The sequence below is a fragment of the Phycomyces blakesleeanus genome (assembly GCF_001638985.1).
Source record: "Phycomyces blakesleeanus NRRL 1555(-) unplaced genomic scaffold PHYBLscaffold_5, whole genome shotgun sequence".
NCBI classification, from domain to species: Eukaryota; Fungi; Mucoromycota; class Mucoromycetes; order Mucorales; family Phycomycetaceae; genus Phycomyces; species Phycomyces blakesleeanus.
This window is the reverse complement of record NW_017265138.1, coordinates 2138934-2154403: the sequence shown is the minus strand read 5'-3', so window position 1 is coordinate 2154403 and position 15470 is coordinate 2138934. Positions and strand designations below refer to the sequence as shown.

Here is a 15470-nt window from a genome sequence, read left to right as displayed (position 1 = left end):
GTATTATTACTATTACTATTACTATTACTATTACTATTACTATTACTATTATTATTACTATTACTATTACTATTATTATTATTATTTTGTTATATAAAGTTTTTATCTATTTTATTTTATTTTATTTTACTTCACACACACATATATATAGTCTGCTTTTATTTATTTAATTTATTTTCATTTTTGTTTCAAAAAAAATATTGTCGGATATTATTATTATTCTTAGGGGGAGTTCAACAATCTTTTACTTTTTTATTTTTTTTTATTCTATACTTGAGTTTAAAGTATTGTCCAATACAAACTATTTGTTATGATCGGCGTTTATATATTAAGATTTTTTAAAAAGACTTTTTATTATACTTTTAAAATTAATTACGACCAATGATATCGGTAATTAAAACTCAAGCATATAAATGTGAGAGTAAAAGAAAAAAATTATGGTTGTTGAATCCCCCCTTTATTGACTGAATAAGATTGACATTCGGAAATTTCATACTTGAAGATGTATTTCTCTTGTAATTTATATATATATAAGTATACATATATTTTTTGGTTTTTTTTTTGTTCGTCTCTAAGGTTGCGAGTAAGATCACATTCTGAAACTGTACAAGATATCAAATGTTAGAAACTCTGTACAACGTCCTGACATATATATATATTTCTGGCACCATGTTACTTTTTTTTTTTTTTTACAAAATCAAACAAAAAAAATCACCTTGCACATACACACATACACACTTACACATGGGTTTTGGACATAAAACCCTTATCCTTGGCCTTATATTTATTCTCGTCCTTCTTCTCTCCCCTCCCCTCCTCTCTTCTTCTCATTTCACCTGAAAGATAAGGGAAAGGGAAAGGGGAGGCGGGGAGTTAGAGTGAGATAGATAGATAGATAGATAGATAGGTGAAGAGAGTGAGAGAAATGGAAATGGGACGATAACCCTGTAAGAGATATAAAAGAAGAAGAAAACAAAAAAGTTTAATATATTTTTGTGAAACTGATTTATTTATTTTCACGTACTCGGTTCAATTGGACTTTATTGAGCTTACTCCTCACTTTTTGAGTTTGGCTTCTTTTCCTTTTAATGTTTACAAACATTGCCACCTTTTAGAACCAAGGGTTTCTATATAAAATAAATAAAATTAAAAATCAAAAAGAATTGAGTGAAAGACAGACATAGAGAGAGAGAGAGAGAGAGAGAGAGAGAGAGGCATTTATATAAAAGCCATAAGAAAAAGTGGCTCTCATTTCATCTCATCTTATATAATTACAATTACATGTGTATAGAATAGATTTACGGATTGTCGATTCAATTGAATATCTATTCATATACATGTCAGTTGGGTAGCTACCATTGAGGTCCCTGGATCACTCTTGAATGAGTTAGGCGTACCCTTCCCAATTTCCTGGCATTCTGACATCTTGTCATTATGTCATCCTTAAACCCTGTACTTCCTGAATATCTGCTTATCCTGAATTTTCGAAGTCCTGTCATCCTGAAGACCTTGCGTCCAAACGTCCTATGGTCCTGGAATACGGAGAATACTGACTATATATGTATATAACTTGCACTGTAGATACTTGAAATGTTTACTTTTGTGAATAAGAATAAAACAAACAAACGAACATGGAATCCCAACCTTTTTCTATTTATTTATTATAAAATGTTACAGCATAGAACACCACAATATAATAATATTAAATACTCAAATAATAATAAGGAAGTATATGTATCTCTTAGAGCTATTCGAAACAAAAACAATAACAACAATAACAACCTTTATTTAATACGCACTGTATTATCTTGAGAAACTATCCAAGGCAGGGTTTGGTTGCAAGACATTTGTATCGACTCCGTGTTAAAAGAAGAAGAAAAATGTACTCAACCGGCCTATCCCTGTGTATCCGCGCAGATAGATTAATAGTATACGCATATATTAATGGGTGTATGAATATTTGTTTTGTTTAGATTGAGAGAAAATTAGAGTAGAATAACATTGTTTGACACAGTTTATTAAGCCAAGACATATATTAAAGACATATATACCGAGATATAGAAAGGCCTAACATGTTGGATGTATAGGCCATATTTTTCTTTTATTGCTATTGCTATTTCTTTTTATTGGTGTGTAAACTGAAGGCACAGCTATGATATCTACAGACTATTCCTTTATATTTATTATGCCTATGCTAGCTTTATGCTGAAAACTATCGCCAATTTGTTGAAAAGATATGTAGCTAAGACAGAATTGGAGGATTTTACATGTCTTTATTTTACATGTCTTTATTTTATTTTTGCAATAACTTTTGAGTTAAATAATTTTATTCTATTGGTTCTCTCTATATCAATTGATAAGACAATCTTAATGAGTTCCAAGCTTCACCAATAGAGATACAGTAGTAATTTTACCTGCTGTTTTTCTTAAATCATTAATACTTTTTATTGAATAGCCAGCGTAGCCAAGGGTCCTGTCATCCTTCGTTATTTTCTTCTTCATTTTCTTCATTTTCTTCTTTTTCTTTGGTTTCCAAAATTTGTGCCTTTTAGTGCAACATTCAGTACCATATTAAATTATCGTACAACAATTCGTGACACAGAATTTTTTCATTCTCTTTCTCTCTCTCTCTTTTAGATTAAAGAAAGATGTGGCTTTGGCCCGTTAAACGTCTCTTGGGCGAAAGTTCAGGGGTGAGAACTAAACAACAACAAAAAATATCAAATATTTGAGTTTGTTGCTATTATTGCTGCTCTTTTTATGGCTGCTTGGCTAAAGTTATAGACTTTCAGAATTCACCGTCTGTCGTGGTATATGCATTGTACATATCTATCTTTTTTTTTTTTAAAAAAAAATGTTTCAACTTTAAATTAATCTTAATGCAATTATTCAACGCTCTAATTTGTATACATTATTATTACTATCGGATGCTCTGCAAGCTTAAATGAGGTCTGTATTTATGTGTGTATAATAGCCTATTTTTCAACTATTTTTTTCACGCTGCAAATACGCACATATGCACATATGCACACAAAGATAGGAAAACATTTTATTTTTGGATGATATTCATTGGTTACACATCTTCAAAAGATCAGCAACATATATATTTTAGTCAAAGCTTATACGGCAAAGTTTTTTTTTCTTTATGTATTCACAAGCAATCGAATTGAATATTCAGCTAGGAAGCAGATAAGATGGCATGTTTGGCATTACGGAAGCACAAACTCTCATGATCATGTCTAATTTGATGTTTATTTTCTCTTTTTCTTTCTTTCTTTCTTTACAGCATATGTATAATACTTATGTAATCTAAAAATGCATATTGCATAACAGTACGGCCAGTTTCCTTAAAGATAATAAAGTTAGAAATATATATTTGTAATAAGCTTTATTGATATTCAAGTATACTAGATTAGATTTGATCTTCATTTTTTTTGGATACAAAAACGAGAGAGAAATAGAGAAATAGAGACCCATCTATAAGGACACACTACCAAGTTGTCTAATACAAATTCAAGATGTGTTTTCCCTCTCATTTCTATTATAATTTAATTTAATTTTTACTCATCATTCCTTTCTTAGGGTATTGTTCTAAAAGGTCATAATGATAATAGAAGAAGCTTAATATACATACAGTCTTACTTAAAAGGAAAAAAAAAAGTCTTACTGATTTTCTATTTGAGTAACTATATTTGTATATGTGTGTGATTAGAGTTTACTACTTATTATCTAGGTATTTCTTATATTTATATTATTTGTTATCTTAAGCTGTATGCTTCAGGCAACTAATTAAATGTTAGAAAATGAAGCAAATATACTATTTTATATTTATTTATTTATTTTTGGTCACAGATCTTTGAATGTTTTAAAGGAGTTACAAGGAGAGGAGTGAGATAAAGAATATAGAGCATATCATAATTAAATGTATTTTTTATTTCCTAGTCTGATAAACTTTCATACATACATACATACATACGTACATACATATAATAATAGGAATAGTTATCTGCCAGACCAAGTAAATAAATAAAAACCTGTAATCTCAAGTATTCACAAGTATTTTGACTTTGAAGATCCCAAAAACACACACACACACACACACACACACAATATATATATATGAATGTGAGCACTAGTAAAGGTCTCCTAAAAGTAAATGAACAGATCAGACAAGTCTAGATGTTGATTTAGTTAAGCAAAAACTGAATTAATTTTGTTTAAATCGACCAAAGATAAAGAGACCGAGAAACTCAAAACACAATAAAGCCCAAAAGAAAGGCTCGATCCAGACTATATATTTATGTTTACTTAAAGAATAACATAATTAAGGGCAAAACTCAATTATCTAATGGTAATTAATTGACCGAAAGAATATACTTGAGATCTCTATTAGAATTATAAAGCAGATTCGATGTGAATAGTGTGGTTAATGTGTCTGTGCCAACCAGACTGTACTAGACTAGACTATACTAGACTAGACTATATCATTGTTAACCATTGTATAATAATTATGATAAATGGGAGTAGTTCTTATCAGTTCGAAAAAGATTCTTCAAGCAAATTTCAACAAGCACATTCAAAAGTAAGGGGAATTTTAGGAGGAGGAAAGGAGATATTATTATTGATTATTGATTTTTCTTTCAATCTTGTAGGAAATTGCTACTACTACTACTACTACTACTACTATTATTATTACTATCAAATGAGAGAATTACTAAATGTTATCTTATACTTGTATTTGTATTTTGTGATATTAATGAATTGATATAATGTAACGTATTGTAATGTAGATAGATAAAAGATTGTATTTAATTGCATCAAGTAAATAACTTACTCTATTATCTATTTAGGTTTATTCCTATTTATTTTTCTGCACAGATACGTTGGTGTTTTGTGTGTTTAGAATCAAACCAGGAAATTGCGTTTTTCACTGCACGAAATAAATCATATTAGGATTAGTATTATTTCTATAACTATTTGAATTGACAATATCTCAGAAAACGTGCATTTTCGACCGTTCCCTGCTTACCACGGAAACGAACAACGGTTCCCGGTTTTATCCTCTAGACATTGGAACAAGTCTTCCTTCGTTTCCTTCTCCCCTTTTTGACTCGAAATGGAAAAACCAGTGACCTTGAGCATATTCTCTTCTTCTTTAGAGAAAGAAAGAGATAAAGGAGTTTATTTAGTCATGCCTATTGCTTGATTTTGGGACACAATGCCTTTTTTTTGTAGTTGTTGCTATAGTTGTTGTTTTTTTGCTTATGATTTATATATATATATATATATATATATATATATATATATATCTTTTCAAATTCAAAGCATCTTTTTTTTTACAAGGGGGGAGAAGGGGGGAGAAGGAAACATACGGTTACTATATTCTGATAGGTAAATCTTGCTGTTCAATGTCTGTGTAATAAAACCGGAGTTATTTTAACTTTTGTATATTCCTACAAAAAAAACTTGTTTAAAAGACACTGGTTTAACCAAAGCTTTTCGTTTTTTATTTGTGTCTTTCATCCTTATATTATTTCTTATGTCGGATAACACTGAATCAATCAAGACAGAAAAGCAAGCACTCAATTTAGACGAGGCAATTGCCAAAGGATGGGAGATTCCGGATTTTACTATCAAGGAAATCCGTGATGCTATTCCTTCCCACTGCTTCCGTATTGACACTTTTCGGTCCTTTGGATATGTTTTACACGATTTCTTTTTTGTCGCACTACTAATGTACGGTGCCAGCAAGATTGACACTCTGTCATCTCCATATATTCGATTTGTCCTATGGGCTACCTACAGTGTCTTACAAGGAATTGTGGGTACTGGTCTTTGGGTTATCGGTCATGAATGTGGACATCAAGCATTCAGTCCTTCAAAGGTACATGGATCAATTATATATTTATAGTATGCGCTTTTTTCTTACTAACACTAACATTATTATTATTATTATATATAGACAATAAACAATAGCGTTGGTATAATTATCCACAGCCTATTGCTTGTTCCATACTACTCTTGGAAGATTTCTCATTCAAAGCATCACAAGTCTAATGGGCACTTGTACAATGATATGGTAACTATCTCTTCTATATAAAAGCTATATTATCGCAAACAGCCATATTATTAAACTATTACTTATATAAATACATGCCCATCTTTTTGCAGGTATATGTTCCTAGAACACGATCGCATAGAAAGCTAGGACCTAAAGAAGAGGACCATGAGCTCGACGGACCTCACAGTGCTCTTATGGAATCCCCTATTGTAGAAACAGCAAAGATCTTCAGACTGGTTGTGTTCGGGTGGGTTTGTTATGTCTTACTTGACGTAACCGGAAAGCGTCCAAAGAAAACCTGGACATCACATTTCAACTTCAATTGCCACATCTTTGAGGAACATAACTATGCAGACTTTGTCAAGTCAAACATTGGATTAGCTGTCGCAATCTCTGGCCTAGTCTGTGCTGGCCAAATTTACGGCTCGATGACTGTAATGAAGTATTATGTGTTCCCTTATCTTTTTGTCAACTGCTGGCTTGTCTTGATCACCTATCTCCAGCACACCGACTCAGCGATTCCCCGTTATAGTCCCAATGTGTGGAACTTCCAACGTGGCGCTGCTCTCACAGTTGATCGCTCATATGGGCCCATACTGAATCATTTCCACCACCACATTTCGGACACTCATGTAGCCCATCATTTCTTTTCTAATATGCCACACTATCATGCAGTAGAAGCCACTAAGCACATCAAGAAGGTTTTGGGAAAACATTATATGTCTGATGACACCCCTATTCTTCAGGCATTGTACAAATCATACAGAGAATGTAAATTTATTGAAGACGAAGGCGACGTTCGTTTCCTCAAGAATTAAAGAAGAAGAAAAAGAAAATAATCACACACACACACACACACACACATATATATATATATATATCCATTACACATACACACACGATATACACATCACAAATCACATATCATACATTAGATATCGCTTTTGTATTTCTATTATTATTATTCAATACATGTATTCAAAATAAAATAAACGGAAATATTTAACCACAAATCAAAAAGGCAGTTTTTCAACAATTTGATCCAAAAAAATATATATTTAAAGTTGTGTACAGGACTGTTCGAAGCACAAAAATGTTGGCCAACTTGCTGCTTATTTTATTTTTATTTTTCAAAATCACACACACACACATATATATATATAGAATATCCATATACTTCTTTTACCTTAAACATATATTTTAGTTTATATTATGCACTAATACAGCACCTAAAACAAAAGAATAAGAGAGATACTTTAATATTATTCTTAAAAAGTTAATATGTATTCTATGTAGTGTGTGGTATATTGTATGTTATGTGTTAAGATGTGCAGACATACAGCTAAATATTATAGAAGCTTCCTAGCTAGTGTCAAAAAATAACAACAGGATAAAATCCCAGATAATTAAAAAAAAGACATATTTGAATTAAGGATTTGTGTGTCACTAACGCCATGATCCACACACACAGAGAAGTAAAGAAATAAAGTTGGGCACAAGATCTTCTACTTTCCTCAACTTACTAAAAAAGAAACCAATATCTGGTAACTTGAATTGCACCCCATTCAAGGCTAAACATATTCCCCTTTACTCCCCCTTTTTTTATGTTAAGAACACTAATACATCTATAGATATATATTTCAACTTAAACGAGCATAAGCTAAATACAGCTAATATTTCAATAGTAAGAGAGAGAGAGAGGTATATATTCTGCCCAAAGTACTGATGATTTTATTACACTATGAGAAACGAGTGGTGATTAAAATGATGGTTTTGGAAAAACACTATGATACTTTCAAGGAACACTACAGGAATTACCAATTCTTTGTTTTTATTGATTACTTTAATATATAGAAAATGAAGATGCTAATATGTTTATATATTTTAATGTACTTTACAGCTACATTATTGAATCCAAAGTATGGCTCATTGTATAAATACGTACATACATACATAAGTCCACCTGTAAATAAGTGTGTGTGTGCATATTATGAAGCAGTAATTAAATTTCAGAATCTTGTTCATCTCTATGCTATGAGGAAAAGTGGCACCTTGATCCTTGCCTTGACTGTGAGTACTAGACGAAAACAAATTGCGTTATGTAAATTTCCAAATAGCACTGTATACTTTTAGCATATAATGGAGGCAAAAACTTGATTCTTGAAATTTATTGGAAATACACTACTGAAATGAAAACATTAATAAAAGAAAAGTTTAAAAAAGAATTTTATACCTTTAAACAATGATGGAGAGCAAAAAATTGCTACTTGATCCTTGATATGAAATACATGAAAAAATATGGGCGTTGGTAAATTTCTCAAAAGCCTTTTATACTTGTATCCAGTTTAAATTATTTTAATGGTAATTATTTGGTCTCGACTACACATATACTTCTTATATAAAACAAGTAGTATGGAGTGGTCCAAAATCATTGCATACCTATGATCCATATCTAGAGCTAAAGTTTAAATGTTTAGCATTAAATATGACCGTAAAGTACTATAGAAACAGCATAAAGTAGTTATTGAAACAAATGTATATGCAGGTATATGATGTTCGAACCTGAAATCTTGATCGTTGGGCTTGTCCGTTTAAAATAATATACAAAAATAATTTGTAGTAATATATTCAAAGAAACTGGTATACCAGTAACCCTTGATAGAGACTGGGATTTTCAGCGTTAGATTTGGCTGTCAAAATAATAAGGAAAAATTAATTAGGAGTAAATAAATAAATATAAAAGACAAATATAGCTGTAGTCCACAATAGAGAGTGGAATATTGATACCTGGCCTCGGCTGTAAAAACATTAGTAAATACAACTTTCAGTGAGAAAATTCCTAAATCCCTTCGTATGCCTTTAATCCTTAATAAAGAATAGAACCATGATAATTGACCTAAACTACGAAGAGAAAAAAAATAAGCAAATACAAGCATCATTCAAAGAAAAATGGGCAAACAATGTATACCTGTAACATATGAATAAGAGTTAAACAACGATCTTTGACACCAACTGTGAAATTATAAGTATTTATAGCCATCAGTGAATAGATTCACAAAGAGACTTGTATACCTACGGCCCATGATGTAGAGCAGAGCCATAAATTTTGGACTTGGCGATTAAAAGACTAGACAAATAAAAGCGACAGGTATTAACTGCTTAAAGAGTCATGTATACATATAGCCCAAAATGGGCAGCGGAATATTGATCGTTCGCCCTGGTGGTAAATAGACTAAAAAAAGAAATATATACCTGTGATCATGAATAAATATTCAAAACTTGATCGTTGGCTTAAAATATAAAAAAAAAAGCTAGACAAAATAATAGTTGATAGCTAAATACTAAACGAGACATGTGTATCTCATACCCTGGATGTATGATAGAGCATTACTCGTTGGTTTTGACTATGTCAAGATAACTAAAAACAACAACCAGTAAGTATATGCTCAATATATATATACTGGAGAACCTGGACGGGCAACAGAGGCTTTATAGTTTGGCTTTGACTGTGTAAACACTAGAATAATCTAATTGATAGTAAGAAAATGTTTAAAAAGATTTCTAAACCTATGACCTCAGATGGAGAGTAGATCCTTATTATTTAGCATAGACAGTAATGAAATTAGAAAAATCAAACAAGCGTTATGCAAAGGCTAAAAGAGAATTTTATACCTGTAACCGTGGATGGAGATGAAATCCTTGTTCTTCGACCTGGGCGGTGAAAACACTAGACAAAAAAAAACAAGCGATAAGTAGAAACCCAAAGAAAAGTGTATATCTGTCATACTGGATGGAGATCGGATCTTTGATGGTTGCCCTTGACAGTAAAAACAATAGACAAATAAAAAAAGCCAATAAGCAACGGCCCAACGAAAATATATATCTGCAAGTCTGGATGAATATCAAGTCCTAGTTCTTCAGCCTAAACCGTATAGGCACTAGACATATAAAACTAAAAGTTAGTAAAGACGCAAACATATTTGTATACCTGTCACTCTGGATAGGGCTCGGATTCGGAATCATTGGCATAGACAGTAAAGGCACTTGACAAAAAAAAAGACACATTAAATAAAAGCACTTGTCAGATTTGTATACCTGTAAAACTTGATGGAAACCGGATCCTTGAGCGTTGAATTTGACTGTAAAGTCACGAGAAAAATACAGCTTGCAGCAAGTCAAAAATCAAAGAGATGTGTAACACTATATCCCAATATTGAGACCGGGTTCTTGCTCGTTACCCTTGACTGCAAGGACACTAGAGAAACAAAAACAATTATAAGTAACGGCCCAAAAACATTTTTATATCTGTAATTCTAGGCGGATACCAGATGATTGGTCGCTGGCCTTGACTTTAAGGACAGTAGAAAATTAAAACCGACAGTAAGTAAAATCCCAAAGAGAAGTGTATACCTGTAACACTGGACGGATATAGGATCCATGATGGCTGGCTTGGACTGTGAAGCCAGTAGAGAAATAAAGCCAACAGTAACTAAAGGCCGAACTAGATGTATATACCTGTCGCACTGGAAGGAAAACAATTTTTTCATTGTGTAGCCGGATCGTAAACACACTAGGCCAATACGAAAGAAAGCATGTAAAGACAGAGAGAAAAGTGTGTACCCGTAACCTTGATTTGAAATCAGATCTTTGATATTTGAACTTTAAGGAAAAAAACACTAGAAATATATAAATGACAGTAAGTAAAAGCTCAAGAAGTCTTGTTTACCTGTAGCCCAAATTTGAGTTTTGATCCTTGCTGTTTGGCCTGGAGAGTAAAAACAATAGTCATATATACTTCTAGGTTAGTAATGGCCAAGAACGACTTGTATACCTTCCATAATGGATGTATATTTGATCATCGTTCTTTGCCATCAAAAGAAAGTATAAATAAAGAGTATAGTTTGTTTTAAGTAAAGGTTTAAAGGAAACTTGGTTAGCTATAACAATTCATGAAAATCGGATCCTGATAATTGCCGTGGATGAGTAGACACTAGAAATATATAAAATCCAATGAGTAATTGCTCATCGAGTTTTTGTATACCTATAGCCACGGACTGAATCCGGATCCGTGAAGCATGATCTTGGTGGATTCAACACTAGAAATAAATAAAACCGAGTGTGATTGCTCATCGATTTTTGTTATACCTATAACCATATAACGGGAGATCAGCACCTTGAAGCTCGACCTGGATGGCCGGAGACTAGAACTAGATTAAAATAATGAGTATATGCCCATAATGCTTTTTATACCTGTACCCATGGCGGGGAGATCGGAATCTTGATGCTTGACCTGGATAGCTGGAGACTGGAGATATATTAAATCTAGTGAGTATATGCCCATGATGTTTTTTTATACCTATAACCATGGCGGGGAGATCGGAATCTTGATGCTTGACCTGGATAGCTGGAGACTGGAGATATATTAAATCTAGTGAGTATATGCCCATAATGGTAGCCCTGAATGGATATTGGCTCCTTGATGTTTGACCTGGACGGAAGACACTAGAAGCATACAAAAGACAATGAGCATATGCTCCTCGAGTCTTGGTGTACCTGTGGCCCTGGATGGAAACCTGTTCTTGATTGCTTGACTTTGAAAAGTCCCTACAGAAATATCAAAGACAGTGAATGATTAATCAACGAGCCTTTATATACCTGTAGGCCTGGATGGAGATCTTATTTTTATCGTTGACCTTGTTTGTCAAAAGACTAGACAAAATAATCTTCACAATGTGTGTCTTTGATGAATATCATATACTCCTTGAAATATAGTAAGTCCTGTCAGTTTATCTCTTGTTTCTGAGTGTGAATAGGCTTTGGATGGATTGATGGTCAAACCAGTGTTGGACCTCAGTATTTCATTTTTGCTGTGTACTGGTTTTGACGTATTGTCTTATATCTTGCTACTGACTGTTTTACATATGATAAAAGCCTGAGATTTGACTAGCAAAATGGATTTTTATTGGTTATGATTTGTCCTTAACGTCTATGTTGATTAAAGCAGTTTGTGAGAGAGCAGTAAAGAAGTGTATAAAGTATTAATGGTATGTGGAAGAGAGTTGTTTTGACGCGTTCTGTTTGGATAGGTGTTTTTTTTTTATAAAACTCATGACGTCTCAATCATGAGTTGCTGTTCTTTTTTATTATTTTTATTATGATAGTTTGATAATATATTATAAAATTCGGTTTTTTTCTTATTCCTTTTTCGGTTTTCTTTTATCTTTTAGCCTTGACAACATGTATATATTATTACTATTTTACTTCTTTATTTAATATCTATGCTTAAAATATGGGTTTTGGGTTTTAAAGAAGTATCACTTATATTCTGAAGGACGTGCTGTGCAGGCACTTGTTTTACTTTTTGTTTTTTTCTTTTGCCTCTTTTTTTGTTTTTTTCTTTTGCCTCTTTTTTTGTTTTAGTTCTTTTTATGTCACATAAGGTCCGTGCTGTCCGTGCAGCATCACATGTGTCATGGGGCTTAGAGGAGCATAGTAGCAATAGTGGTCCAGACTTTACTTTAGCATGAAAACATTTAAATGATGTCTTCCGATTGGTGGACTATATGCATGTCAAATTATTCAGTTGCTATGGACCCCCATCCCCTTTTTTATTCTACTTTCTGTTGTGATTCTGTTAACAAGGCTTATGCTTTTGAACAGCCACTTGTCGAGACACTATATATGCCTCTGTGTTCATTTTAGCTGTACTACTGATATACAAAGTATTAATCGGCTAGACGTTAAACTACAATAAAGAAGTGTAAAGTTGTGTTGATTATAAAGCTTTAATTAAAGTCTTGTGTATATTTATTTGTTTGTTTTCTTGTTTGTTTGTTTCACATGCTGTGACTTTATTAGTTTAAGAAGCACCCCCGAAAAAAATTGCTGCTTATATCTTTTCTTTTCTTTCGTGTGAAAGACTTCCATTTTTCTTCTAGCTTTTTTACCAGTGTCTTGAGTTAATAAACACAAAGTGTAGGAATACTTTCTTGAAATAAAAGTACTTTCAGTGCTTCAGTATGAAGGGATTGACAGCCTGACTATTGAAAGTCGTTGGTACCTCAAGTTAAAGCATCGTTCTTAGAGTAAAATAAAAGTAAAAAGAAGAACAGGGTCTAGGCTAGTGTTTGTCAATCGACCTTGGTTTGTACTACTTTATAAACCAATCATAATCCAACCGAGAAATTAATACAGCATAACCCAACTGCCTGAAACACTTTACATTTATATGTGTTCAAATATACACCATTCTATCGATAATTATAATTATTTATATGTTACACTATACACCATGAAAAAGTAGTGGTGCTTGCAATTGTGCTAGCCTGGTCACAGATAGATCAAGCTAGTAAAATGGCTATTACATATATATAAATCACCTTTTAAAGGCTCTGCTTATTTACTATTTTTTTCTGTTATTGCTCAGACTGACTGACGGCACAATATGAAAGCAAAGAGACAATCTACTGCTACTGAACGTATAGGTTTTGTTTGGTCAGGAGTAAAATATTAAGGTGAGGGACAACTGTGTGCTATTTTTTTTTGAAGATATGGACCTTCCGGTCTTTCTGAGTGTAAATTACCCAAACTTTTGCTATTTTTACATTTATTCTAGAGCAATTTTTGAGTAATTCATGCTAGATTTACCCTCATCTATGTCAATTTCACTCCCAATTGACAACTTGCTAACTTTTTTTTTAAAAAAAACAAATTACCAAAAGTAGGAGTCATTTCGCATCTATTCAAATGGACAGACTAAAAAGTGCAAAAAAAAGGTTCAAGAAGCTTAGTCCATCAGAGCAATTCATGACTGTCCGAACTTTTGTTAGAAAAGTTCAAGATTAGTTCAGATGTATAGTATATAAAATTAAGTGCTCATTGTACCATATCCTTCATCATGTAAAAGTATTTTATTGTAGGGCTTTCTAGGTCTTGCATCCTATGGCACATGTCTTTCCTTAAAATCATACTCTTTCTCTCAATCCAAGTGGCAATTAGGGAAGACTGACCAATAAAAGGTGCTTGAACATTTTTTTTTTGAAATTTCAGTCTGTCCACCCCACGCGCTTAAATATTCGTAGGATTAAAATAGAGAAACGATCGTTAAGATGATAGAGAAAACAACCTTTCTGATTTTACTAACATATATCTGTATGAATGCTTAGACAATATAATATATAGTATCCTATTATCTATAAATATGCTCTTTCTTCTTCAGAAGTTTTACTATTATGAAAGATAAAAAATGATTTACGTTATATTTATCTGTATTTGAGCTTATTTTATTAAAACAAGCATATCCAAGAGAATCCCAATATATTTACTACCTCAATAACGGGTTTAAGAAAACGTATATGTAAGCCCTATCAGAAATGAGAGTTTACAGAGGTATGCAGAATAGGTTTTATCGTGTAGTCAAATGGTAAACACAGTGTGGCACACGAGCTTACCCTCTCGATGATCGTATAATAATATTCTGGGACATATCCTTTGTACAAAAAGGTATGGAGAGGCCTGTATACTTCTGTATCAAAGCAAGCTAACTCTCGACAGTTCAATTCTTACAATTTTTCTTTGACTTGGATATTATGCCATGCAACTTTCTCGCAATTTGTTACTTCTCTTTATCAGAAGAAGTAGTATATCTTTTGATGGCGAATTTTTTACTAGTAGTTATGAGAGTGTCTTTTGGAGCGATGGGAAAAATACTTGCTTGTATATAAAAGTGCAGTATATGAAATAGAATAAAATAAATGAGACAGCTCAAGGCAAATACTCATATTTGTACTGAACTATTTTATATGTTTTGTTAATAATTGGTATCAAGTTCCATACAATGAGTTTTACAAAAAAAACTAATTTATATTCGTGCCTGACATTGTTATACATGTTTGCCAGGAATGTCTTTACAGAACTTCTGTTGTAATATTTGAAAAAAAATTAGGCAGGTATGTCTCGAGGAATTTAGAGGATAAGGTTCAGCTTTAAGGGATTAGATAGCCGTTAAACCTTCAACGAATAGCTTTAAAACGAAATCAATGTCGGGATTAATTTTTTTTTGCAAATTTGATAATCCATTTAGCATATCCCTACGCCAATGGCTTAAAAGACTATATAGCAACCTATCTACTACATTCAACTGCATGAATTAGTACGGTATAAAAAGCGTCTAAAATAACTTCTAAAGTCAGCTTTTGCTCTTTGTTGATTCTGTCGCATTGGAATATACAGATATATAACGTCTTATAATGACTTTTTTTGACATTATTCTTTTAATTTACGCAAGTTTTATTAAGAGTATATTCGTTTAATACTAGTAAGTCATCAAAATAAAAGAAAATGAAGTATAAAAATACGTTAAATTACATAAAAATCAATAAACACGGAAGTCAATATTAATATTTTGAAA

At 32.2% G+C, this 15470-nt stretch overlaps 3 protein-coding genes across 3 annotated transcripts; 1 reads left to right on the top strand and 2 right to left on the bottom strand.

Moving 5' to 3' along the window:
- Positions 1–5539: 5539 nt before the first annotated feature.
- PHYBLDRAFT_23168 (hypothetical protein) lies at positions 5540–6879 on the top strand (the record flags this gene model as incomplete). Its single annotated transcript, XM_018439796.1, has 3 exons — positions 5540–5884; positions 5963–6079; positions 6172–6879. The coding sequence occupies 3 exons, from the start codon at positions 5540–5542 to the stop codon at positions 6877–6879; spliced, it is 1170 nt and encodes a 389-aa protein (XP_018295176.1).
- Positions 6880–9402: 2523 nt separating this feature from the next.
- On the bottom strand, positions 9403–10933 carry PHYBLDRAFT_142648 (hypothetical protein; the record flags this gene model as incomplete). Its single annotated transcript, XM_018430851.1, has 10 exons — positions 9403–9465; positions 9523–9588; positions 9734–9788; positions 9849–9878; positions 10050–10104; positions 10282–10316; positions 10472–10515; positions 10577–10631; positions 10788–10826; positions 10893–10933. The coding sequence occupies 10 exons, from the start codon at positions 10931–10933 to the stop codon at positions 9403–9405; spliced, it is 483 nt and encodes a 160-aa protein (XP_018295175.1).
- Positions 10934–10998: 65 nt separating this feature from the next.
- On the bottom strand, positions 10999–14546 carry PHYBLDRAFT_142647 (hypothetical protein; the record flags this gene model as incomplete). Its single annotated transcript, XM_018430850.1, has 6 exons — positions 10999–11051; positions 11117–11206; positions 11312–11366; positions 11425–11665; positions 11717–11770; positions 14512–14546. The coding sequence occupies 6 exons, from the start codon at positions 14544–14546 to the stop codon at positions 10999–11001; spliced, it is 528 nt and encodes a 175-aa protein (XP_018295174.1).
- Between the last annotated feature and the right edge of the window lie 924 nt (positions 14547–15470).